At 40.2% G+C, this 27215-nt stretch overlaps 1 protein-coding gene and 1 pseudogene across 22 annotated transcripts in view; one reads left to right on the plus strand and one right to left on the minus strand.

Moving 5' to 3' along the window:
• The window catches only part of TMEM232 (transmembrane protein 232), a 257294-nt gene that overhangs the window by 208806 nt on the left and 21273 nt on the right, over positions 1-27215 (minus strand). For 17 of the 22 annotated variants that reach the window (XM_055565932.1, XM_055565891.1, XM_055565892.1 and 14 more), the window contains 3 exons: positions 12666-12777; positions 6712-6817; positions 3971-4128 (listed from right to left, as the gene is read on the minus strand). In XM_055565932.1, the coding sequence (XP_055421907.1) occupies positions 3971-4128; positions 6712-6790 (237 nt within the window). In that variant the 5' untranslated portion in view covers positions 6791-6817; positions 12666-12777. Of the gene's footprint in view, positions 1-3970; positions 4129-6711; positions 6818-12665; positions 12778-13382; positions 13477-27215 lie in introns of all 22 variants that reach the window. The other 5 variants (XM_055565941.1, XM_055565942.1, XM_055565936.1 and 2 more) reach the window with 4 other exon arrangements.
• LOC129641256 (probable sodium-coupled neutral amino acid transporter 6) lies at positions 6976-8607 on the plus strand (annotated as a pseudogene).

A 27215-nucleotide genomic window follows, 5' to 3' on the forward strand; every position in this document is an offset into this window, starting at 1 on the left:
TGCATTTGTCCTCATGTTTCACTGATGTATACACTCTCTCTGCAGCTTGACAACTTAAGCTTTGCCTCCTAGAGTAAATTTCCGCCTGTCAATTTCTCTCTCTGCCTGCCCATCTCTTCTTCCTTTGCTCTTTAATCCCCTTTCCTTCTCTTTTCATCCCTTATCTTCATTTCTCTGACTGTTATCTAATTGTGAAATAGAAATGGTGAACAATATTTATTACGTATTACATTTTAATAGTTGGTTATGTGTTTCATGTTCTTTATAGAAGCTTGAAGAACACTGTTCATATTCCTATCTAAAACATTTAAACTGGACATTCCTGGTGGTCCAGTGGCTAAGAATCCACTTGCCAACGCAGGGGACACGGATTCAGTCCCTGCTCTGGGAAGGTTCTGTGTGCTGTGGGGGCAACTAAGCCCAGACACTGCAACCACTTAGCCCACATGCCACAAGTACTGAGGCCAGCCACCTGAGAGCCCAGGCTGGGCAACAGGAGAAGCCGCCACAATGAGACCCTGCACACCGCAAGCAGAGAGCAGCTTCCACTCACAGCTAGAGGAAGTCCCTGCAGCAGGGAGGACCCAGCGCCAGGGCGGAAGTGCTAGCTGCTCAGCTGTGTCCATCCTTGCAACCCCACGGACTGGAGCCCCTGCCAGGCTCCTCTGTCCATGGAGTCTCCAGACAAGAATACTGGAGCTGGTTTCCATGTCCTACTCCAGAGGATCTTCCCAACCCAGGGATTGAACCTGTGTCTCCTGAATTGTCAGGCAGACTCTTTACCGTCTGAGCCACAAAGCAGCCCAGAACCAACGTACCCAAAAATAGATGGATAAATAGCAATTATGTGAAAAAAATACATTAAACTATAGTTTATATATGGTTTATATATATGTATATAGCTTGCATATATATTAAACTAATGATACTGAGAGAGTCATTTCCTAGGCAGGTTGATAGGAAATCTAGGGGTCCCCAAGGAGACAGGGGTCTGGAATTCTCAAGGAGGAAGAAAGGACAAACTTTTCAGTCTTTGTAGACCAGGACCTGGGGACTGGAGTCGATGAAAATGAGGGGGTTAACAGGCAGGAAGGCCAGGGGTCTCCAAATGGAGGAAATAGCCTGCAACTGTCAGACATTTTTATCTCTCTTAAGCCGCAGGAGGAAACAAACTAGCAATATTTTTTTCCTTCTCTATACAAATTTAAAGGGAGGTTTCTCTTAAAATACTGTGTTGCCATAATGACACCTGGTTTGGCCTGAAGTTAGCTATTCTTGAGCCTAGAGGTAACCAATGCCTTTTTCTTATGGAAATGTTTGTCTTAAGCTATGCTAATGTGCTACGCCTTTACCCCAAACTCTGTCTCCAAGTCGGTTCCGCCTCTTGGCCCAGAACCTACTTGACAAACCAGTATGTTATACTCAGATATTGTTCCCCTAATCTATGTAAATGAAACTATTTGTATAATGGTCTGCCCTTCTTCAAGATTCAAGTTAATCATTTTATGGCCCAGGATAAACCATTTGGTGCCAAGATTATCCCAAAATGCATCTTACGGGTGAGGGGCCTGGTGCCATTCTGAATTTTAAGACATTTCTTTCTTTCATTAACAGACTGCTAGTGACTATATAACATCCAGCTGAGGACTAGCAGGGGGGTACTCTTTCTGCCCCCTTCTGATGCCTATGTCAGAAGCTTTCTCTATCTCCTTTACACTTTAATAAAACTTTATTACACAAAAGCTCTGAGTGATCAAGCCTCGTCTCTGTTCCCGGATTGAATTCTTCTCCTCCAGGGGCCAAGAATCCCGGTGTATTCGCGTGATTCAACAACAACCTTTCAATACTTTAATAAGTAGACTCCAGTAGTTAAGATTCTACACTCAGATGAGGGAAGAATATGCACAAAATGTAAAAATAAGTAATACTAGGAATCAGGTATTTCTGTCTTTTCCCAAGCATGAGCTATATATTTCTTTGTCAAAAGAGAAACAAAATGCTGTGTGTGAAGGTGAGCAGTGACTCCATGGCAATACCCTTAAATAGACCGTTCTGCCAACAAGAAAAAAATCAAAAAAGAAGCACCCAACTGACTAGTAGATATACAATGAAACTCCTGCAGAGAAAAGGTGGGTGACTGAAATCAAAGGCACTTATAAAGCATGCTGCTTTCTCCTAGCTAGTCTATATTATCTAGAACAATGAAAAGCAAGCATTCAAATCGGTAAATCTGATAGGCAAGTAGGTTCAGTTGCTCAGTCGTGTCTGACTCTTGCAACTCCATGGACTGCAACCTGCCAGGCTCCTCCGTCCATGGAATTCTCCAGGACAGAATACTGGAGTGGCTTTCCATTCCCTTCTCCAGGGGATCTTCCTAAGCTGGGGATAGAACCCGGGTCTCCCACATTGCAGGCAGAGTCTTTACCAGCTGAGCTACCAGGGAAGCCCTAGTAAATCTGGGAGCCTAGGTAAATGAGTAGAATCATGGCTGAGAGTCCATGAGATCCTGGGTTTCAAAATCTTCTCTGCTGAGATCTTGGGTAATCAACTTAGAGTCTCTTTGCCTAGTCTGTGGAATGGTGGTTAATAATAGCACCTACCTTTTAGATTATTGTGAAGATTAAACAAGTTATTATGTCTAATACATCTAAAGCACCAATTATTGTGCAATGCAAATAGTCTAACCACTCACCTGAGATGATATAGGAATCTTTTTAAATTAAATGAATCCATGGTATATGTAAATTATAAGCAATATACACAATGACTAAAACTTTATTTTATAGCCATTTTTATTGCTGGCAAAAATATAAAAGGCAAGAAAGGGGAAAGGCCACCAAAAAGGATGAGAAGGAAAGGAGAAAAAGCTACACACACTTGACCTGTGGTTTTCCTCTACTCTTTTCTTATCATAAACTAGCCCTAATGCTAACTCTTTTTATATAAGTAATGCATATATTATATTTTGAAATCCCAAAATAATTATATAAATAGAAGCTCTTAGGTATCATTATAATGAACAGTTTGGGAAATAAAGAAAGAAGAAAAGGACATTGTAATTTTACTTGTCTCTTTGCCCCCAGCTGTTCTGTGCAGAGCCTCAGTTCTTTGCATTTTCAATTTCTATTATGCTCTGTTTCTTGCCTGGTGTCCATAAATCTTTTACCCCCAAACATATCAGACACAATCTAGACTTAATTTGTAAGGTCTGAAATACAGTGTCTTCCAAAATGCCCTGGATGACCCATGAATATCTTCATGCCCACTTTCTAACATAATCAAAATTTCATAATCAAAAGTAAAGAAGGGGAAATATATTTTTGCAAATAACACTGTACTTAATTTCAAATGATATGTATATATATATATGTCAACTAAAATATATACATACAGATATATTTTCTTTATTCATAAAGAAATTATTCTTCTGGTTTTTCTTTGCAATAAAACCACTAGTTAAGCTAAATTTCTCTGACTAATAATAAATTTGGCAGCAGGCAACCTGATCATCACAGAAGTGGAACACTCTGTCTTCTAGGACCTTATGAAACATGAGCTGCATGAATATAGTTCCCATCTTACAGCTCTAAAATGACATAGAATACTGAGATAACCATCTATCTTCTGAAATCGGGCCACATTTTAAGAGTATATCAGTCAGCATTTTTAAATGGAAAACTGGCATTCAGCAATCCTTAAAATAGATAGGAGGAGAAATAAGTACAAACTTGATTCTTAATTAAATGTTATTTTCTTACATAGTTGGCAAAACTGTATTTTCTCCAACCATCTCCATTTGCATATCAAGTAATAATGTAGTGTCCACATTTAGAGATTAAAATAAACTACCAAACAAGAGAATATTCTGTAATAAAACCAAATGGCCTGTTTGGATCCTGAAACTGGTATCGTGTGGCCAGATGTAGTGCATGTAGCAATTAAAATACATTGGAATCACCTTAAAACATACCTTTGCCAGCTTGATTTCAACTGAGTATAAGTATGCCTTTTGGAATGCATCACAGCAGAGTCTGTATAGAACTGATTCCGCAACAAAAAATAAGGCAGGCAGATGATCGTAATCAAAGACAGCATGGTCCAGGGAAGCATAGAGCATATTCAAAGCTTCTGAAATATTGACAAGTAGAAACATAATTTATAAATCATTTTTTTCTATAAATCATTTTTTTTGCTGTTTTTCTACATGCTACGATTAAGTCTTATAATCAGTCACCAAAACCACATTGTGGCTTTAAAATATTCACAGTCTTGGACGCCCCTCCCATCAAGAGGTGAGGTCTATGCCCCGTTCCCCTCGAGCCTGAGCAGGCCTTGTGACTGCTTCAACCAATAGTAAGGGCCATTCGGTGACGCTGTGTGACTTCCAAGGCTAGATCAGAAAAGGCAATCGAGTCGCCCCCTTGAGACTACAGAGGAGGGGAAGGGCAGGAGAGAGGCGAGGTAAGAGAGAGAAATGCCCTAGGAAGGTGTTCCAGCTCTTCCAGCCAACAAAACAAATCGCCAGTCCAGGTTTGATGCAGGATACAGGATGCTTGGGGCTGGTGCACTGGGATGACCCAGATGGATGGTACGGGGAGGGAGGTGGGAGGGGGATTCAGGATTGGGAATATGTGTACACCTGTGGTGGATTCATGTTGATGTATGGCAAAATCAATACAATATTGTGAAGTAATTAGCCTCCAATTAAAATAAATAAATTTAAATTAAAAAAAAAAAAAGTAGATCAGGGCACATATGTGCGTGTGCTGTGCTCAGTCGGTTAGTCCTGCCCAGCTGTTTGCAATCCTGTGGACCGCAGCCCACTAGGCTCCTCTGCCCACGGGACTTTCCAGGCCAGAGCACTGGAGTGGGTTGCCGTGCCCTCCTCCAGGTTTCTTCTCAACCCAGGGATCAAACTCGCATCTCCTAGTCTCCTGCATTGGCAGGCAGGTTCTTTACCGCCTGCATCATTACATAATGGTGGGGAAATCGGACAGACCTGGATGACAAAGAAGTGCTATAAACAGAAAAGCAGAGGGAATAAGGCCAGTGGAGCTGAACAAGGAAGAATGTAAAGTTAAGGCCCTACAGAAAACTGCACCTCACGTCATTACAGGCATACTTCATTTTATTTATTGTGCTTTGCAGATATTGCGGGTTTTCTTTTCTTTTTTTTAGTTGAAGGTTTTTAGTAATCCAACATTTAGCAAGTCTAGCAAGTGCCACTTTTCCAAAAGCGTTCTTTTTTAATTAAGGTATGTGCATTTTCCAGACAAGCTATTGCACAGTTGATAGACCGTAATATAGTATAAATATAGCTCTTAAAAGCACCATGAAGCAAAGAACTTCATGTGACTCGCTTCATTGAAATATTTTCTTTATTATGGGGATCTTGAACCAAACTCACAATCTCTCCAAGAATATACCTGTACAAAGATTTTGAGCAGCTGTTGCGAACAAAACTGAAGTTACGTGGCAAGGAAGAGCAAGCGGTCGCTGGTGAGTCAGGACTGCTTACCTCAGTATCACTTAAAACATTTTACAGGCCCAGGCTGTGGACCGCACTGTGATGGAAGGCCGTACAGGCAAGTTAGATACAGAATCATTCTTACTCTCCCTACTGCTCGAGAGCTCCCAGACAGCACGGCTGCTGCTGCCGCTGCTGCTAAGTCGCTTCAGTCGAGTCCGACCCTGTGCAACCCCATAGACGGCAGCCCACCAGGCTCCCCCGTCCCTGGGACTCTCCAGGCAAGAACACTGGAGTGGGGTGCCATTTCCTTCTCCAACGCATGAAAGTGAAAAGTGAAAGTCACTCAGTCGCGTCCGACTCTTAGCAACCCCATTGGCTGCAGCCCACCAGGCTCCCCCGTCCCTGGGATTCTCCAGGCAAGAACACTGGAGTGGGTTGCCATTTCCTTCTCCAATGCATGAAAGTGAAAAGTGAAAGGGAAAGTGAAGTCGTGTCCTGACTCCTAGTGACCCCATGGACTGCAGCCCAGGCTCCTCCGTCCATAGGATTTGCCAGGCACGAGTACTGGAGTGGGGTGCCATTGCCTTCTCCACCCAGATAGCACTACAAACCTCAATTTACGTGGGGAAATACTCTCTGACCTCATCTGGATACCATTCTAAACTCATTTTAAAAGGCATACACATAAAATTTAAGTTAATGATAGAAAGAACTTTATTTCCTATAAAGTAATGTTTCTTAATTTCTTTTTTAGATTGGTTGGAGGGGGGTTTAAAAGGCAACACGGAAATAAGAAGTGATAAATGAAAAGGTAATGAGTAAAATGGCTGTTTAAAACAAGTGAAGAAATAAATGGCCATTTGGTTAATGTTTTATGAGTAAGAGTTATAAAATGCCAAAACACGTTTCTCTAAAGTATAATGCCTATTGTAATTGAAAATCACTAAATGACATTTTATATTACTTTTTAATTAGTTACTAATTTTAGAAAAAAGCAATAACGACTCTGCTGAGCAAAAGTTTTTAAAACAATTTCATAATTAGAAAGTTGAGCAGCCAAATTCATATTCAAAATTACAAAAGGAACTTTCATAATGAAACATTGTCAGATATTTCAATACAAGAAAGGCAAGTTTTCCTTGGCTCCTGCAGTGTCTAAATATTACAGCTACCAAATTATGCCTTCACTGGTAATCCAAATCACTTAGAGTGACTAAGCAGAGCTCGGCCAGCGGACGTACCATCCTGGACTTCTCCTCTGCACTGGGCCAGGCACACCACTTCGGTCCATGCCTCGGGAAGGTGCACGTGCCTCCCCATCCCCAAGGTCCTGAGACCCAGTTTTCTCTGTTATTGGGAAGATAAAAGAAGCAAACAAAAATATACGGCTTTTAAATTTTAATACAGGTTTATTTCCGTTGTCTACATTTTACTAATTTATTCATACTTTATCATTTATTTTTATTGAAGTAGAGTTGACTCACAATATTCTTTTACTTTCAGGTATGCAGCCAAGTGATTTGGTTACACATACACATCAATTTCGTCAGACTCTTTTCTATTATGGGTTATAATAGGATATTGAGTACAGTTTCCCATGCTTTTCAGTAAGTCCTTGGTGTTCATCTATTTTATATGTGTATCTGTGAATCCCATGCTCTTTATCTCTCCACACCACTTTTCCCTTTGATAATATTAAATTTTTTTTCTATGTCTGCCTCTGTTTTGTAACTGAGTTAATTTGTGGGGTTTTTTTTTTTAGATTCCACACATAAATATTATTGTAAGATATTTGTCTTTCTCTGCATGACTTAGGTGATAATCTCTAGGTCCACCCATATTGCTGAAAATGGTATTCCTTCATTCCTTTTTCTGGCTGAGTAATACTCCTAATCAAAGCAATGGAGTTGACACGCAGAGCCCCCGCGGTGCCCCGCTCGGCCTCTCGGCGTTTAGTTCGATCAGGCCACCACGGGGGGCGGCGCCCTTGGCTTGGCTCTTGCTGCGGCTGGCTCTGGTGTCCCTGCATTTAGTTCTTGCTACTGACCGTCACTCTCCGGCTTCTCACTCCGTTCATCTCCTGCTGAGTCTGTGTATTCGGACCACGGTGACATCTTACGGAGATCCTGGACTCTTTGCATTTGGATTGCCTGGAAAAGTGGTGCTGGCAAGCACCATAGTAATGGAGAACATTTTGGAGCTATGTCATCTTCTCTTTTAATCATTAAAACAGCTTCCTGCTGCTATTTCAGATTTTTTATCTGGAGACTCTGGTGGGTCTTGGTATCTTGATGGAGAGACACTAATGATCATTCGTGTTGGCATGGTGTTCCCTCTTGCACTTCTTCCTAAAATAGGCCTTCTTGGCTACACAAGTAGTTTATTGTTTTTCTTCATGGTGTCCTTTGCCCTTGTGGTAATAATTTAAAATGCTCCACCCCTTGCCCTTTAACATTAAATTATGTACAACAGTGCTACAGATGATTGTAAACCAAAGCTCTTTTATTTCTCCAAAGAGAATGCTTATGCCATACCAACCGTGACTTTTTCATTTCCCTGCATACCTCAGTCTGCCCATATACTGAGAAGTTCAAAGCCCTTCCAAGAAACAGATGCAGGATGTAACCAGTACAGCGATGGCTTTACGTTTTCTCGCTTACTTTTTACCTGCGCTCTTTGGGTGCCTCAGTTTTTATGACGATGTAGCGTCAGAATTACTACAAGGTTACAGTACATACTTGCCACATGATGTCCTTATGACTCTGAAGTTATGCATACCATTTTCTGTGCTTCTGATGGTCCCTCTAATCCACTTCCCTGCAAGGAAAGCTTTAATGATGTTTTTCCCCAATCTTCCATTCTCAAGGATTCACAATTCTTCAATCACCCTAGCTCTCAATATTATCACTGTTTTACTTGCAATATATGTTCGTCATATTAGGAACTCATTTGGTATAGTTGGTTCCAGTACATCAGTGTGTTTGATTTTTGTGTTCCCAGGACTCTTTTTCTCTTAAAATGAGCAGAGAGGATTTCGTCTCATGGAAAAAGTGGGGACCTTTGTCTTGATCATCTTTGGTATTTTGGTTGGTAATTTTAGTTTAGCACTCATTATTTTTAATTGGATTAATAACTGAAGGAAATATTTTCCCACTTTCTATGAAGAATACTTTACCCTCATAAGCAAAAAGGAACTACTCTGGAAGGCACCTTGGATTACTCCTCTTTATATAGGTTAACATTTTTGTAAACATTAACAGAAAAGCAGAACGAAAAAGGAGTGGGCAGGGGAAAGTAGGTGCAGCAGTTTTAATCAAAATAAGAAACAAACTCAAAATGCCCCTAAATGTGTTGAATACCTTTTGTTCATGAGTTTAATTTTTGGGATTAGCAGGGGAGTTTTAATGCTTACAGAGAGAGATTCCTGAGCAGAAAGTCCAGAGTCCTCATGTATCCCCTCATTCCAGCACAAGCACGGTTTCCCATATTACTAACAGCTTGTTTTAGTAAGGTGCATTTGTTTTACTTGATGGGCCAATATTGATATGTTATCATTAACTGAAGTTCATCCTTTACATTAGGGCTCACTTCTGATGCAAGCATTGGCAACCTCTGATCTTTTTACTGTCTACATAAAAACCATGAGCCTTTTCCCATGAGCCTTTTATAAAGTGCTGTTTGGTGGAATTAGGCAGCATCGAATCTTTCAGACTGGCTTCTATCACTTAGCAAAATGTGTTTAAGTTTCCTCCATGACTCTTCATGGGGGAAGATAGCTTGATAGCTCTTTGTTAAATCACTGGTAATATTCCATTGTATGGATGTACCACATTTTGGGGCTTCCCAGGTGGCGCTAATGGTAAAGAATCTGCCTGCCAATGCAGGAGATGTAAGAGACGTAGGTTCGATCCCTGGGTCCAGAAGATCCCCTGCAGGAGGGCATGGCAACGCACTCCTTTTCTTGCCTGGAGAATCCCTTGGACAGAGGAGCCTGGCAGGCTACAGTCCACAGTGTTGCAAAGAGTTGGACAAGACTGAAGCAACTTAGTGACACACACACACACACACACACACATATACACACACACACACACACACAAATATATCACATCTTCTTTATCCATTCATCTATCAATGGACACTTAGGTTGCTTCCATGTTTTGGATATTGTAAATAGAGCTGCTGTGAACACTGGGGTCATATATCTTTTTGAATTAGACTTTTCATCTTTTCCAGATACGCCCAGGAGTGGAATTGCTGGATTATATGGTGACTCTATTTTAAGCTTTTAAGGAAACTCCATACCATTTTTCACAGCGGCTGCACCAGTTTACATTCCTACCAGCAGTGTAGGAGGGTTCATTTTCTTCTACTCTCTCTCCTGCATTTTTTCTCTCCTGCATTTGTAGACTTGTTGATGAAGATCATTCTAACCAGCATGAAGTGATGCCTCATTATGGTGTGGACTTGCATTTCTCTAATAATTAGTGGTGTTGAGCATCTTTTCATGTGCCTGTTGGTCATTTGTACGTCTTCTTTGAAGAAAAGTCTAGTTAGATCCCTGCCCATTTTTTGATTGGGTTTTTTTTTTTTTTTTTTAATTTAAACAGCTTCATGAGCTGTTTGCATATTTTAGAAATTAATCCCTTGTCAGTACTCCAGTACTCTTGCCTGGAAAATCTCATGGATGGAGGAGCCTGGTAGGCTGCAAACCATGGGGTCTCTAGAGTTGGACACGACTGAGCGACTTCACTTTCACTTTTCACTTTCATGCACTGGAGAAGGAAATGGCAACCCACTCCAGTGTTCTTGCCTGGAGAATCCCAGGGACGGGGGAGCCTGGTGGGCTGCCGTCTATGGGGTCGCACAGAGTCGGACACGACTGAAGCGACTTAGCAGCAGCAGCAGCAGCAGCAGTTACATCACTTGCAAATATTTTCTCCCAGCTCTGTAAGTTATCTTTTTCATTTTATGAACAGTTTCCTTTGCTGTGCAAAAGTTTTTAGGTTTGATTAGGTCCCATTTGTTTGGTTTTGTTTTTCTTTCTATTGCCTTGGGAGACTAACCTAAGAAAACACTGGTACAATTTATTTCAGAGAATGTTTTGTCTGTATTCTCTCCTAGGGGTTTTGTGGTGTCATGTCTTATAGTTAAAAGTCTTTCATGTCTTATATTTAAGTATTTAAGTCATTTTGAGTTTGTTTTTGTTTATGGTGTGAGAGTATGTTCTAACTTTGTTAATTTACATGTGGCTGCCCAGTATTTCCAACACACTTGCTGAAAAGACTGTCCATTGTATAATTATTGCCTCCTTTGTTGAAGATTAACTGTAGGTGTGTGGATTTACTTCTGGGTTCTCTCTTCTATTCCACTGATCCATCTGTCTGTTTTGCAAATAACACACTGTTTTGATTACTATAGCTTTGTAGTATTGTCTAAAGTCTGCAAGGGTTATACCTCTAGCTTTGTTCTTTTTTCCTCAGGATTACTTTGGCAATTCTGGGTCTTTTGTGATTCCCTATCAATTTCAGGATTTAGTTCTAACCCTGTGAAAAATCTCATGAGTAATTTCATAGGGATTGCATTGTATCTGTATATTGCTTTGGGTAGTATGGCTATTTTACCAATATTAATTCTTCTAAACCAAAGCATTGGATACTTTTCCATTTCTTTGAGTCATCCTCAGTTTCCTTTACCAATGTTTTATAGTTTTCAGCATGCAAGTCTTTAATCACCTAGGTCATGTCTATTTCTAGGGTAATTTTTTTTTTATACACAATTTTAAATGGCTTTGCTTCTTTTCTTTTGTTTTCTCTTTCTGATATCTCCTTGTTAGTGTAAAGAAAGGTAACAGATTTCTATATATTAATCTTGTATCCTACCACCTTGCCAAATTCATTTATCCATTCTGGTAGTTTTTGTGTGGTGGCTTTAAGGTTTTCTGTATAGAGTATCAGGTAATCTGCACACAATGAGAGTATTATCTCTTCTCTTCCAATTTGGATACTTTTTACTTCCTTTTCTTGTCTGACTGCAATGTCTAGAACTTCCAACACTATGCTGAATAGAAGTGGTAAGATGGACAACCTTGCTGTGTTCCAGAATTTAGAATAAGGCTTTCAGTTTTTCACCACTGAGTATCACACTGGCTCTGAAAGTGAAGAGCGAAAGTCGCTCAGTCGTGTCTGACTCTTTGCAACCACATGGACTGCAGCCTGCCAGGCTCCTCTGTTCACGGGGATTCTCCAGGTGAGAATACTGGAGTGGGTAGCTGTTCCTGTCTCCAGGGGATCTTCCCAACCCAGGGATCGAGCCAGGCCTCCCACATTGCAGGCGGACTCTTTACTGTCTGAGCCACCACTGGGCTATCATAAATGGCTTTTTAATATGTTAAGATATGCTCCCTCCATACCCACTTTGGTGAGAGTTTTAATCATGAATGGATGTTGAATTCTTTTTTTTAATCAACATTTTCCATGGATTTTTTAAATTAAATATATGGTAAACCATGAGTAAAATACTGGGAAATAACTGCCACCAAAAAATGGCTTAATTTATTCATTTGTTTTGCGCAGTTTTTTATTTCACCAGTCATTTGGTATTATAGCAAAATCATGTGCATATTATTTCTCTGTCAAAACTTAAATGGTATCTAATTAAGAAAAGGTAAAACAAAGATTTATTTTACCTTCTATTCAGTTTTGATATTCTTTGAAAATTTGTGAATTAATGATATATTCTTAAAGAATGTATTTAACAGGCTAAGTGAATAGTTTGTTACAGAGAAAGAACAGAGTCCTCTGTGCATGTATAGTGAATGTTTAGGAGGCCTTTCTGTCCTTTTAAAAAAAAAAAAAACACAAGATATGTTTGTTAACATTTTTTTCAGTCAAATGTAGAATTTTCATAAGTAAATATTTATTTACCAGCCTTTGATATTTTGATGTGAACTCTTGGACTAATGTCAACAGCTGTATTCCCCAATAATTTATGAATAATTTTCATCCAAAAGCCATTTGACATTGAATAATTTGGTCATAATCTTTAACATTAATTTGTATTTAGTATTTTTAACTATGTCTACTTATAACTAAAGAAATATGTATCCTTATTTTTTCTTTCAACATTTTAGAACATGTAATCATCCACCAACTGGAAGAGAAAGTTCACACACTAAGTAATCAAACAGCATTACCTTACATTTGATAATGTTTTTTCTAGCTATGTCCAATAGTTCTTCCTCCTCTTTTGGATTTTTTGTTTGATTGAATCTCAAGATGAATTCTTTTGTGACTGAAAATGGTGGCCTAAACCAGAAAAAGAAAAAAAAAACAAAACAGTAATTATAGCTATGACTTCCAAATTTCAATTAATCAAACTTCCAGTGGCTAAGTATTATCTGTTTCCTTAAAAATTACCTTAATGAGAAAGTCTCACACACACAAAAATCAGTAAAGTAATATATCTACACAGATATATGTAACATATTATTTATATATATATATATCTCTCTCTCCAGGCCTCCTAGATTAATCTTATCATACTCTTGGTTGAGAAACATAATTCTCATGATATCAAAGAAATTTTAGGCCCTTGAAAAAGAAAACCCTGTATCATAGCTGCCAGAAGTCATATTGGTATATGCCTTCTTTATAGGTAAAATCCAGCATCGCGTCATTATGCTGAAAACTGATTTATCTCCTCACATATTTCAGTGTTGGTTCAATTTAAGCTAAAACATTACTCCCCCCAAGAAAGTGGAATCAGCCTGACTACGGCTGAAGAAAAGTAGGCAGGAAAGAAAAGATGCATGTGGCAAGGTCAGAGAGGCCGCAGTGAGCCGGTTCAACTCTGGGTGGGACAGGAAGCTGCCGCAGGCTGTTGATAAGCGGAGTGGTGTGCTTCAACTTACGTCTTAACTGGATCATCCGGATGCTGTGCTGAGAGTCTGGAGTTTGGGCAGGTAGCAAGAGAGCACACACAAGCTTAGGTGAGAGGTAATCTGGCTTGGATCAGAATTAGAGAAAATAATTAAAGGGAAGAGTCCAGATAACGGGTATATTTTGACATTAACTCCAACCAGACTGCCCAATGAATTAGAGATAGGCATAACCGGAAAAACAAAAGGAGTCATGACTGAAGTGAATAACTGAAAGGACGGAACTGCTATTTACCAAGATGGGAAAGGTTGCTGGAGGAACAGATTTGGGGTGAGGGCAGAGAATAAGTTCAGCACTGGACGTGTTTTGAGGTGACCATGGCCATCCAAACGAAGATGCAGAGCAAGCAGTTAGACACAGGAGTCTGAACCTGGGGGAAAGGTTCAGGCTAAATATATAAATTTGGGGTCATTAGAACACATAAGGTATTTAAAGTCTTTTGAATGGGAAGCACCCCATGGGCAAAGTGTAGAGAGAGTAGACAAGTATTTTAAAGAGAAGTGAGGAAAGCTGAAGCTGTATGCAAGAGAATGAATAAAGTGATTATAATGATGTATCACAGAGTTTAAAACAGCATGGGATCAAAGTGATATCAGAGGAATAGAAAATTGATAGTAGAATCAATGAGTTGCTTGTGTGATAAAATAATTGTTGGAGTCATACTATTAAAAGCACTGATCTGAGAGAATAAAACACATTTTTCAATAACCTACTGTATTTATAATTTTATGAATTAATTGCTCTGTGGGATATAGAAAAAAACATGAAAAAAATCAGATTTTTGCCCCTGAGTGACTCACAGTCCTATTGGGAAGACAGATGTATGTGAAAGTAATCACACTGTTGCACAATCACAGGATAAGCAGAGATTTTAAAAGCATGGTGCTCTATAAACTAGAACCAAATAGATAACCCAGTGAGGAACAATTAAAGAAATGACAAACTCTTTAACTACCACCCTAAAATACATGTTTATTCAGTCAATCAGCAAGCATTTACTGTCTCTGTTTCAAGCACTAACCTTGAAACTAGGGTCCATGATGAAACCAGCAAACAACCTTGCCCTCAAGCACATAGTAAAACAGCGGAAGAGTCAAGGCGTAGAATGCACAGAGTCTACTAGAATCGGGCATGTGAAATGAACAGCTTCATTCTTGACTTTCTGTTCTCCTGCTCTTGGAAATATGTGCTTTGATAGATATGGTAAAGGTTGGCTGAAATCTCTCAACAGTCATCTGGGATGACATGTCTGATCAACATGGACCTACTCTGCATGAAGAGTCCAAAATAGCTTTAATCTTCCCCTTTGTACAGAGGGGTATGGGAATAAAAATAAGATAGTCCCTTTATCCATTGAAATTTTTCTAAATTTCTTTAGAAATTAGATTTTTTAAAAGTATTAACGCAACAGTGTTGTTTACAACAAACTGAACATTCAGGGGGGCCTCCCAACATGACTGTCTCCAACTCTACCCATCAGAAACAGCCAAGATCAATGCTCACAAACAAACCAAGCTGTGTGAACTCTTTTTAACAAATAGAACCATGTAATTAACACTGCAGCATGTTTTCTTCATTAAATTTTTCAGACATTACTCAAGTTCATCTGATCCTAATATGCAGTAGTATGGATGTACACAACAAATAACAATTTCTTTGACAAATTCCCATTCCTTCCATGCTAAGTGATACTGTAATTTCTTAAAATTCTTGTACATAAGCCTGGTATTTGGTAGCTGCACACTATTCTGAGTTATCAATCTCCACACTATTTTCAACAGTTATATATTTGATTACCACCTCTACTTTTAAGCATATTTATAGACATCATAAGAGAATTAAAAGGCAAAACTTCAAATGGTAGAACATATTTTCAAGACATGTAACTGACAAAGGGCTCATATCCATAATATAACCAGAATACAAAAAGAACTCCCAAGCAATAGAAACAGAAGTCTTAAACAGATAACTAACAAGAGAAGAAATCCATAACTGTGTGAAACCATGGTCAACATCATAAAATAGGGAAAGTCTAATTAAACCATCTCATTTAAGCAGATTTCCCTACCAACAACCACAGAACCACAGACACACACATAGACAGTATCCAGGGGTTTCAAATACAAGTTAAAAATATATTTTTTGAAATTAGATATTTATCTCACCTTTTATATAGGCTCTAAGGAAAATGCATTTTTGTAATTTTATTTCTAAAGCAGAGTAAAGCCTCAGGAAGAAAATATCCAATTCAATTTCTATGCTTAGATTATACTTTTAAATAATTTTAGTTTTATCAATTATTTTTCAATATGGCTGTGGCCTGTAATGAATCATTAAAAATATGGAAAGCTAATGCTTCCCAGCTTTCTATACAGATATTGAGTACTTTAATTGGTCTCCAACAGCTCATGCCAATAAATATTTAATGGGAAATAAATACAACTGTTTTAACTATTTATTTTCCCATTACAAATAGAGGTTGTTATACAAATGAATGCTTATTTAATGATAAGCACAACCCATGATAAGAAGCAGAAGAGAACTTGATAAAGTAAATAGGGGCATTTTAAAGGAAAATACATCTTAGTTTCATACATTCCAATTTCTTCAAAACATCAAAGAATTTCACAAAGACAAATGTAATTGACTGTAAGTGTGTAAGAGCAGTCCTGTGGAACAACAGGTCCTGAGTAAGGTCACCATGCCAATTTTCACATAAAAGAAACATGCTGAAGTTTTCAGACTGCATGGATATCCAATCCAAACGGTTCTTCAATTAACATTATCTGTGAATTTAGAACTTTTTTTAAGCTGACAGTTAATTTGTTCAGTAAACATTTAATGAAAGCTTCTCACATACAAGATATTTTGCTAGACACAATGAGGGCTAAGAGAAGAATCAGGCCTGGGCTCAAGAGCTCACAGTCCAGGAAGGAACTGAGACAAATCACAAATGATGCAACATAAAGGAGATGCCCAGGACTCCACTCAGGAGACACAATCCTGAGTGCAGCTCACAAGTACAGATCATGATTCCAATACCCCTTGTGGACATAATCTTTGCTTACCCATTTAATCTGTGTGAGCAATAGTTTTCCATCTGTGGAAATGAGGACAAGACTGGTAGAATTTTGAAAAGCGTTAAAGTGGAACACATTGTCTAGTTTCTGGCACAGATTCAGCTCTGGATAACAATTAGTTGTAAGAAGCACGGGTTTTGGTTAAATGTTCAGAATGAGCTTCTTTGCAGAAGCGGCACTCGAGCTGCCGTGATGTGCAGACAGGTACCGGAATGCGACAGAAGGGGAGTTGTCTTTTCAAAATCCTGTCTACGCTTCCTCCTGGTCAGATGACTGTCCAGCTAGCACCTATATTCCCAGTCCTTCTGGCAGCTGGGTATGGCCACAGGACCAAACCAGTAGGTGGTGAGCAGACACAACATATCAAATTTCAGGTCACCTCTAACTTAAAGACAGGCCACTTTCCCTAGAATAAACCATTTTCCCCCTTCCAGTGGACTAGAAGACAAAAATGGTGCTGACTGGCTTTGATTAGGAAGATGAATACAACCATGAGATAATGAGGGTCCTGAGTTTCTCATTGACCCTAAAAGCAGAGTTATCCAGTCAGCCTAGACCCACTGGTTCACATGTCAGATAAAAACCCTTCTATCAGACTTGAGCCTCTGAAATTAGAGACTTCCTTTTATAGTTACTTCAAATTTACCCTAACACAATTAGAAACAAAAAAGAATGATTTGAACTTAGCATAGAGAGACAGAATGCTTAAAATCAAGATAGGTAATGAAGATGGAAATATTAGGTTGAGACAAATATAAATGACATTGAATGGAGTCTGTGGTAGACTTATAGCTCCCTACATCAATGTCTGTTCTCTTTCATGCAGTTTGACACACACGTATGTCTAGGTTTCAGCTAGTAAAAATCAGTTCTGGGAAGCCTCTTGAAAATGCATACAAACCCTTCCTCTGCCTTTCCTCTATTCTGGCCGCGTGAAGCACAACTCTGATCACCGAGAGTCTCAGCAGCCATGATAGAACAAGAAAGGCCCCTAAGAGTAAGTCATATGCATCAGACCAGCTGGTTAAAAGGACTCTAAGTTCTAGATCACCATACCGGCTCTAGACTGACAAGACTCAGACAAATAAACTTCTGTCATTGTTAGATTCTCTTAGTTGCAGTGGGTACCAATTCTGTATTTTACAGAGACTTCTGAGTCTTATCTGATAAACAAGAGAATTATTCAGCAGAAGAGTGACGAGATTACAGCAACGTATAGGATGACTGAACTGAAAGTCGAACCTTGTATGGTCTGGAGTGAGGAGTGGCTACTGGTAAACAGTTGGGCAATTATTTTAACAATTTAAATAAGAAGTCATAAAGGTCTGAACGGCAGTCTGGGAAACAGTAATGAGGAAAAATAAGTGAATGTGAGAAATGAGTTGGAAGCTAAATCAAAAGGGCTCAATGACTAATGAGACATGAGAAAAGAAATTTTGAGGGTGAACATAGAGATAACCTTAAGGCTCTGAGTCAACATGATTAGTAGTAGAGAGATGGCATCAAGACAATTAGATGGAAACATTTGGGCAAATAACCTGTGCCATTCTGGACATATATCCTCTCTCCTGTGGGACACCGAGTGGAGAGCTCTATAATACAAATGAACTTGTGAGGCAGGCTTTAGGAAGTGGATGCTGCTGCTGCTGCTGCTGCTGCTAAGTCGCTTCAGTTGTGTCTGACTCCGTGCAACCCCATAGAGGGCAGACCACCAGGCTCCCCAGTCCCGGGGATTCTCCAGGCAAGAACAATGGAGTGGGTTGCCATTTCCTTCTCCAATGCATGAAAGTGGAAAGTGAAAGTGAAGTCGCTCAGTCGAGTCTGACTCTTAGCAACCCCATGGACTGCAGCCTACCAGGCTCCTCCACCCATGGGATTTGCGAGGCAAGAGTACTGGAGTGGGTTGTCATTTCCTTCTCCAAGGAAGTGGATAAGATCTGGAAATAAAGATTTTGGGTTCACCTATGTATTCAAAGCCATGACATTTCAAGAGGAAGAGTACTGGGGGAAAAAAAAAGAATCAAGGGAGATCTTTGGACAAATCCCACGGGTGGGAGGCAAGAGGGAAAGAATGGTAAATATGATAGGAGATTCAGGGAAATAGTACAGTGGAATTCAAACAAGTATACAACTTGGGGTGTTAACTCTATGAGCATTGTCCATTACTTACAGTCCCTGCTCAGCCAGTGGGTCCAACTTCTATATTAGCACTATGGCTCCATCCTCCCCTGACCTGGCCTTAGCTCACAGAGTCACAATAGATATTTGACTCTCGCTAGGCCAACTGAAGGGCTTCCCCAGTGGCTCAACTGGTAAAGAATCTGCCTGCAATGCAGGAGATCCCGGTTCGATTCTGGGTCAGGAAGTTCCCTGGAGAAGGGATAGGCTACCCACTCCAGTATTCTTGGGCTTCCCTGGTGGCTCAGTCAGTAAAGAATGCACCCACAATGCGGGAGACCTGGGTTCCATCTTTGGGTTGGGAAGATCCCCTGGAGGAGGGCATGGCAACCCAGTCCAATAATCTTGCCTGGAGAATCCTCATGGACAGAGGAGCCTGGCAGGCTACAGTCCATGGGGTCACAAAGAGTCAGACACGACTGAGCGACTAAGTACAGCACAGGCCAATTAAACCCTCTCCAGGGATTTGAAATAATTAGCTAATACCTTCATTAGGTGATGTCAGAGCTGAAAGTTTATGTACAGCCATGAGGTAGCTTTTGTTGTCATTCAAGATAACAAAATACCGCAAAGCACAGAGCTACTAGTTTGCCATTGTACCCTTGATCCAAGTTTGTTGGACTATCTGCTCATATACAGCCTGAGTGTATAGCCTCGTATAGCCAGAGATATATCTGTTGACCATTTTAGCTCCAATGTCTCTTGGAGAACACATACTAACTAGTGAATGAATGAAGGAGGCCTGGCTTTAGCTTCCACTTTCACATTCCACAAAACAGCCCGGCATTCTTTCACTGGGTTTTTCTTTTGCTTAAGTTGGACAGGTGCCTGTTCCTTGCAAACAAACAATATTAGACTGAGATACCAGTCTCAGTAGACTGAAGATGAAAACCATGATCAAAAATGTACGTCTTGCAGAGATAAAGACCAAGGGTGAATGAAAATATCACTAGAGATAATATTCAGGAAGTCAGTGGAGATTTTTTAAGAGAGTAGTTTGACTAGCTGAAACAGTATGCTTGGACTTCCCCAGGGGTCCAGTGGTTAAGACTTCATGCTTCCAGATCAAGGGGTGTGGAGATGACCCCTGACTTTGTAACTAGATCCCACATGCCACAGCTAAGAGTGGGTGTGCTGCAGCCAAAGGTCCCACATGATGCAATTCAGACCCAGCACAGCCAAATGGATAAATAAGTAAAAACAAATTAAGAAAACAAAACCAGAATCTAGATTTCATGGTGCTAATAAACACTACATGCTTTAAACATAGTGCTAATAAAATCAACAAACAATCTGACTATACTTTAGGTAAGCTTGGTGTTTTGGGAAGGTGAAGAAAATGGAACTGAAATTTTAAATAACAATTAACCTGGCTGATGCTTCCTAAAACCCATAAGTACCAGCATAACTAAAGAATGGTCTGGCCCTTTCAGGTATGTATATGATACAACTAAATGTATAAGGGATTCAGGAACAGTTTGAGTAATCTGAAGGGCATAAATACAGAGTTGGGCATATGGGCATATATTTAGATTTATTCTATAAATATCTTCTGCACATTTGTCAGCCCTGATGCACTGATCTTGAATCTGGACTTTTGAAATCAGACACTGAAAATACACTTGGTCATTTCTGATGCCTGTGTAACTGATTACAGAACCTTCACAGGATGGATGTGCAAGAGGCTTTATGGTATGAGGCTGGAAATATAGGCCTCGGATCCACTTCTAAAAATATCTATGGTTTGATACGTTTGTATTAAGTCCTTGTTTTTCTTTAGGTCTTAAAGTCTGATTCAGTCTCAGCAAATGGAATACTGTCTTAAGCCTTGAAAACGCAAACCCTCCTCGTTAGTAGTTACTAATAAAGAAAATGCTAAACAGGTGAGGGGCAAGGGGGCTGTTAATACAGAGTTCTGAGCAGAAAGCCATTTAGAAGAAACTGAAGGCTGGAAAATACTCACAAGAATAAAAGCCTACTTCCTTTTCTGCCGGGAGCCGGCGAGAGACATTCCACTCGTGACAAAGGTCATGAGGAAGGAGGCTCGGCATACGCAAAGGCGGGATCGAGCCTCGGGAGTGCCCCCGGATATTCTCGAGCATCTACCCCCCAAAAAAACCAGAGTCTGCCTACTTTATTGCTTTGTGCTCTCACCTCTGACTTTACTGGGGGCTGTCCCCCACCACCATCTCACTCTCTCTGTCAAAGAGTTAACTTACAGCTCCAATTAATAAAGTTCCTGGGCAATTAGGAGTGTTTAAATCCAAACCCCTCAGATGGCTCTCTAACTCGCCTGACAAGTTTACCCGGACACCTACAGCTATGCATACGATTGTTTACAGTCTCCCAGCCTCCAGAGGCACGGGAAGCTTAAGATATTCAAATAGCTTAGAGCCTCTCAGAGAATTAGAAACTGTCAGAATAAAGCTAGTAAAAGATTTCATTGATGAGCCAATGTTTGTTGCCAAGTTTTCACATCCCCTGAATTGTATCCTTGAATGTGCATTAATTAATATAGTTGGTATGTAGAAAAAATAAGTAGTGGCCTGGTGTTAGTAACTTTAGACCCTTAAGGTAGTAAATTCTTTCCTTTGTAAACCCATTACACATCCACCCTATAGGAACGTAATCTTATCTTCGGAAGATGGCGCCAAACCTTAAAATAATTACTCTTAGAGAAAATAAGTCTTTGTTGATAAGTGCTTGTCAAGAGTCATAAAATGTTAATAGGCCTCTGGCCAGAAGATGATGTAAATCACCTAAACCATTTGTATACGATAAATTTTCAGGAAAGAAACCCTGGTTTTTGATAAGCATCAAAGACTGCTGATTTTGCATCCCCTATTATCCTCTATGTGTAACTTAGGGTATAAAAGCCCCTGTTGAAAATAAAGCTATGGGCCTTGCTCACCAACGCTTGGTCTCCCCATGTCATTCTTCCCTTTAACTTCCAGCTGAGTGTCCATCTGGAGCGTGGATATCCTCTGCGACCATTTATTTGCCTGGGCTTCTAAGACCCACTCGAGAAGGTGTCTAAGGTGGGGCACCTTCCGCTATTCGAGAGGGCGCCTGCGGCCTCCGTGGTCAGAGCTAACCTGGTGTCACGGGTTATATTGATTTTCCGCGTAAACCAAGCCACTCAGCTTCTTTTCTCCACTGAATTTTCCTACTGAGCTATCCTCATTCTATTCCTCTTTATTATCTCTAATTAACATTTGAATAGGTCGCCTAGCCGTCTCTCCTTCGAATACCCTGGATCAGCTGGGGCTGGACCCCGGCACTTTTCTAAATGAACGCTCCTCTATTTATAACCATTCTATTCTGCATTTGTTAACACTCAATGGTCCTTTCAAGGTTGTCTGTAAGAAACATCTAGACTTCTAAAGTTTAAATGTCATCTCTCTTTAAATGTAATTAATAATACCAAAAAGGATTAATCAACTGGCATTGGAGACGCAGGAGATACTGGTTTGATCCCTGGGTCGGGAAGATCTGCTGGAGGAGGAAATGGCAGCCCACTCCAGTGTTCTTGACTGGAGAATCCCATGGACAGAGGAGCCTGGCACGCTGCAGTCTGTAAGGGTCACAAAGAGTCAGACACGACTGAGCGGACACACAGATACACACAGGTAACAGCACTCAAGCTGACATGTTTAACGACTATAGATAGACAAACGCTGCCTACAGTCCTTTGCTTGGAAAAGAACTTCAAACTTTATCTCCGTCCTTTCTCCCATTAGCCAAAGAAAAGCAAAAATCAGTGACTGATACATGCATGGTTTAAGATGAATCTGACTTTTCCTTTGAAAATGAGTTAATCTTCCTCTGATGCCACAAATAATGGTTTAGTGAAATCAAGGACGCTCGGGAAGATCTCACCACAATTGTAAGGGCAAGAGACTCTCCCAGAAGGAAAAGAATCTCCCAGAAGGAAGCGGATGGAACCGTGGCAACAGCTGTTCACCTTCTATAACTTGGATGCATGTCTGCCAGAGAACCCTAAGAGCCAGCTGATTCAAGTGCAGACAGAGATGCTAGGGCCTGCGATCAACAAGTCTGAGGGAACAAAGGGGGGGGGGTCGGTGAAGGAATATTAATGACAATGTTTCAGTACTGTACACGAGCAAGGGAATGATTCACTACATTTTACAACAGTCTCCCAGGATGCTGGCATTATAGCCAACTCTTCCCTACCTATCCAACTGGATCAAGGCCTAAAAACAAATTAATTCTTGTTAAGTTGCACAGTAAATTAGTCATCTGGCAATAGAAAAAAGCTGACATGACAACCGAAGCTATGGAGCACTGCTTGGAGGCTTTGTTCTAGAAAATTCAACTGAAGAAACACCTAAAAATATTTATTTCAAGGGTAAAGAAACCAGTTTAACTGTTAGAAAACTGCAAAATAATGATAAATTAATCAAGATAGAACCTTATTTCTCTTTCATGTGGCAGACCATGATAAGGAATCAGGGCTTGATATGGCAGCTCCAAGGAATTGGAAATTCTAACTTTTTACCCCTGGCTAACCTGCTTTTCTCAATACACCTTTTATTTCATAGCCTAAGATGGCAGAACATGAAGAGGAACTAAAGAGCCTCTTGATGAAAGTGAAAGAGGAGACTGAAAAAGCTGGCTTAATGCTCAACATTCAGAAAACGAAGATCATGGCATCTGGTCCCATCACTTCATGGCAAATAGATGGGGAAACAGTGGAAACAGTGTCAGACTTTATTTTTGGGCTCCAAAATCACTGCAGATGGTGACTGCAGCCATGAAATTAAAAGACACTCCTTGGAAGGAAAGTTATGACCAACCTAGATAGCATATTCAAAAGCAGAGACATTACTTTGCCAACAAAGGTCTGTCTAGTCAAGGTTATGGTTTTTCCAGTGGTCATGTATGGATGTGAGAGTTGGACTGTGAAGAAAGCTGAGCGCTGAAGAATTGATGCTTTTGCACTGTGGTGTTGGAGAAGACTCCTGAGAGTCCCTTGGACGCAAGGAGATCCAATCAGTGAGGGAGTCATTTCCTAGGCAGGTTGATAAGAAGTCTAGGGGTCCCCAAGGAGAGAGGGGTCTGGAATTCTCGGGGAGGAAGAAAGGACAAACTTTTTTGTCCCTCTACATTCCTTTAGATCATGTATCTTGCCTGAGGACAGTCTCTGGATTAAACCATCTGGCTAATCCTGTTATCTTAAAATGTAAATTATGGGAGTAGGTCTGGTGAGATCTTTACAACCTCCAGACATTCTTTGGATTCATTGGAGAGTATATAACTCCATTGCTAACACTAGCAAGCGGGTACTCTTTCTACCCCCTTCTGATGTCTATGTCAGAAGCTTTCTCTATCTCCTTTATACTTTAATAAAACTTTATTACACAAAAGCTCTGAGCAATCAAGCCTCATCTCTGGCCCTGAATTGAATTCTTCTCTTCCGGAGGCCAAGAATCCCAGCGTCTTTGCGTGGTTCAGCAACAACCTTTCACCAGTCCATCCTAAAGGAGATCACTCCTGGGTGTCCATTGGAAGAACTGATGCTAAAGCTGAAACTTCAATACTTTGGCCACCTCATGTGAAGAGTTGACTCACTGGAAAAGACCCTGATGCTGGGGGGGATTGAGGGCAGGAGGAGAAGGGGACAACAGAGGATGAGATGGCTGGATGGCATCACCGAGCTAATTAAACTTAAGTTTTTGCACACCAAAGGAAACCTTATAAATGAGATGAAAAGACAATCCTAAGAATGGGAGAAAATATTTGCAAACTAAGCAACTGACAGGCTTCCCCAGTGGCTCAATTGGTAAAGAATCTGCCTGCAATGCAGGAGACCCGGGTGTCATGCCTGGGTCAGGAAGATCCCTGGAGAAGGAAATGGCAACCCACTGGACAGAGGAGCTGGGCAGAGAGGAAGGGCTTAATATCCAAACTATAAAACAATTCATGCAGCTCAATATAAAAAGAACAAACAACCCAATCAAAAAATGGGCAGAAGGACTTCCCTGGTGGTGTAGTGCATAAAGGGGAAAAGTTCAAGTTTATTAACATTTCAGAAAGCTTTGAAAACTATAGGACTAAAACTCCCCAGGTGTAGAAAAAAAAGTCCAGCAGCTTCTATGATACCGATGTAAAATAATCTAATAATTTGACTAAATCTTCCTAATGTAAGATTTACATTCTTTTTAATTTTTTCCAGTCAGCTAATAAATGTGTATAGTTGATACAAGTCTTCAAAATCTTTTGGTATTTTCCATCTCTAAAATGAAGGAGAAAGAGCAAAAGACCATAGTCCACCTTGATAAAACATTCTTAGTTATAAAAAGAAAATAGTAACAAAATAGTATGTTCTGAACCAGTAATTCACTGCAAGATTGTATGCTCCTCTTTGGTCCAGAAATGTGTGGACTTCAGCACCTCACTTTAAGGATTTACATGGAGCCCTACATGCATTTTTTAACAGATGCCACACTAAGCCTGCAAAGGTCTGGTTTCTAGGACAAATAAGTGAAGCAAATATAGTATGAGGTCTGACAATTCATGCAACATATTAAAAAAAAAAGGTAAAATCCCTTCACGCAACATAGGTCTCCACCTCATCTCAAAGAGCTGATCCCAGGGGGAGACTCTGGTTTACTTTGATACAAGAGGCCACTGATACAAGACAAACTGTGTTTTCTAACTGACTGCACAGTAAAAAAAAAAAAAAAAAAAAAAAATCCAGGATTTTCAAGGTGCTGAAAAGTTACTGGAGACTCTGTCCACATTGTCTGACTAAATATCTGAGGTAAGAGCAGTCAGGATGAATCCTAATCTCTTCTTCCAACCTCAGGGAGCCATAGAGAAAGCCACCTTGCTGCTCAGCTGAGAAGGAAAGAGAAAGGAAAAAAAAAAAAAAATATATATATATATATATATATGATCAATATCAACATAGATTCATACCTCAGTCTTAAGACTTATCAACAAATTGTAAAACCATCATACTTACCTCCACAATATGCTCAAAAATATGTGCTGGCAACCTGAAACTATAGGTCTACATAGAAGATTTGAATAAAGATAAAAAACTGCTAGAAGTGCATGGTGTTGGCACAAAAACAAACACACAGATCAATGGAAAAGAATAGAAAGCCCAGAAATGACCCTGTACACTTATGGCCAACTAATCTACGACTAAGGAGACAAGAATATACAAGGGGAAAAGGTAGTCTTTTCAGTAAGTGGTGCTAGGAAATCTCGACAGCCACATTTAAAAGAATTAAATGTTTTCTTACACTATAAACAAAATTAACTCAAAATGGATTAAAGACCTAAATGTCATACTGGAAATAAATAAAACTCCTAGAAGAGCACTTCCCTGGTGGTACAGTGGATAAGAATTATCCTGCCAATGCAGGGGACACCGGTTCGATCCCTAGTCCAGGAATATTTCACACACCTTAGGCCAACTAGGGTTCCCTGGTGGCTCACACGGTAAAGCGTCTGCCCGCAATGCGGGAGACCCGGGTTTGATCCCCAGGTAGGGAAGATCCCCTGGAGAAGGAAATGGCAACCCACACCAGTATTCTTGCCTAGAAAATCCCATGGATGGAGGGCCCTGGTAGGCTACAGTCCATGGGGTTGCAAAGAGTCGGACACGACTGAACGGTTTCACTTTCGCTTTCACTTGGGCCAAGTAAGCCCTTGTGCCTCAGCTGCTGAGGCCCCATGTGCTAAAGCCCATGATCTAGAGCTGCTGCGAGAGGAGCCACCACGAGAGAAGCCACTGCGATGAGAAGCTCATGCGATGCAGTGAAGGGTAGCCCTGCTTGCTGTCACTAGAGAAAGCCCATGCACAGCAAAGAAGACCCAGCACAGACAAAAGTAAAAAAAAAACAAAAAAACCTCCTAGAAGGAATCATAGAAAACTCTTCAATGTAAATTATCGCAAATGTCTGTTGGATATTTCTCCTAAGGCAAAGGAAACAGAAGCAAAAATAAACAAATGGAACCTAATTAAATGTAAAAGCTTCACTTAAGAAAGGAAACCACCAACCAAGTGAAAAATAATCTCCTGATCAGGAGAAACTGACAAGACTGATAAAGGATTAATAATCAAAATTCACAAACAGCTCATATAACTCAATATCAAAAATAAACAAGCATCTTGATTAAAAAACAGGCTGAAGACCTGAGTAGACGTTATTCCAAAGAAGATATACAGGCCAACAGGCACATGTAAAGATACTTAACACCACTCATCAGAGAAACGCAAGTCACAACCACAGTGAAATGTCACCTCACACCTGTTTAAACGTCTGTCATCAAAAAGACCACAAATAATGAACACTGATGTGGATGTGGAGAAAAGGGAATCCTTGCACAACGTTGATGAGGATGTGGAGAAAAGGGAATTCTTGTACAATGTTGATGAGGATGTGGAGAAAAGGGAATTCTTGTACAACGTTGATGAGGATGTGGAGAAAAGGGAATTCTTGTACAACGTTGATGAGGATGTGGAGAAAAGGGAATTCTTGTACAATGTTGAGGATGTGGAGAAAAGGGAAT

Source organism: Bubalus kerabau, chromosome 1, assembly GCF_029407905.1.
Source record: "Bubalus kerabau isolate K-KA32 ecotype Philippines breed swamp buffalo chromosome 1, PCC_UOA_SB_1v2, whole genome shotgun sequence".
In the NCBI taxonomy this organism is placed as follows: Eukaryota; Metazoa; Chordata; class Mammalia; order Artiodactyla; family Bovidae; genus Bubalus; species Bubalus kerabau.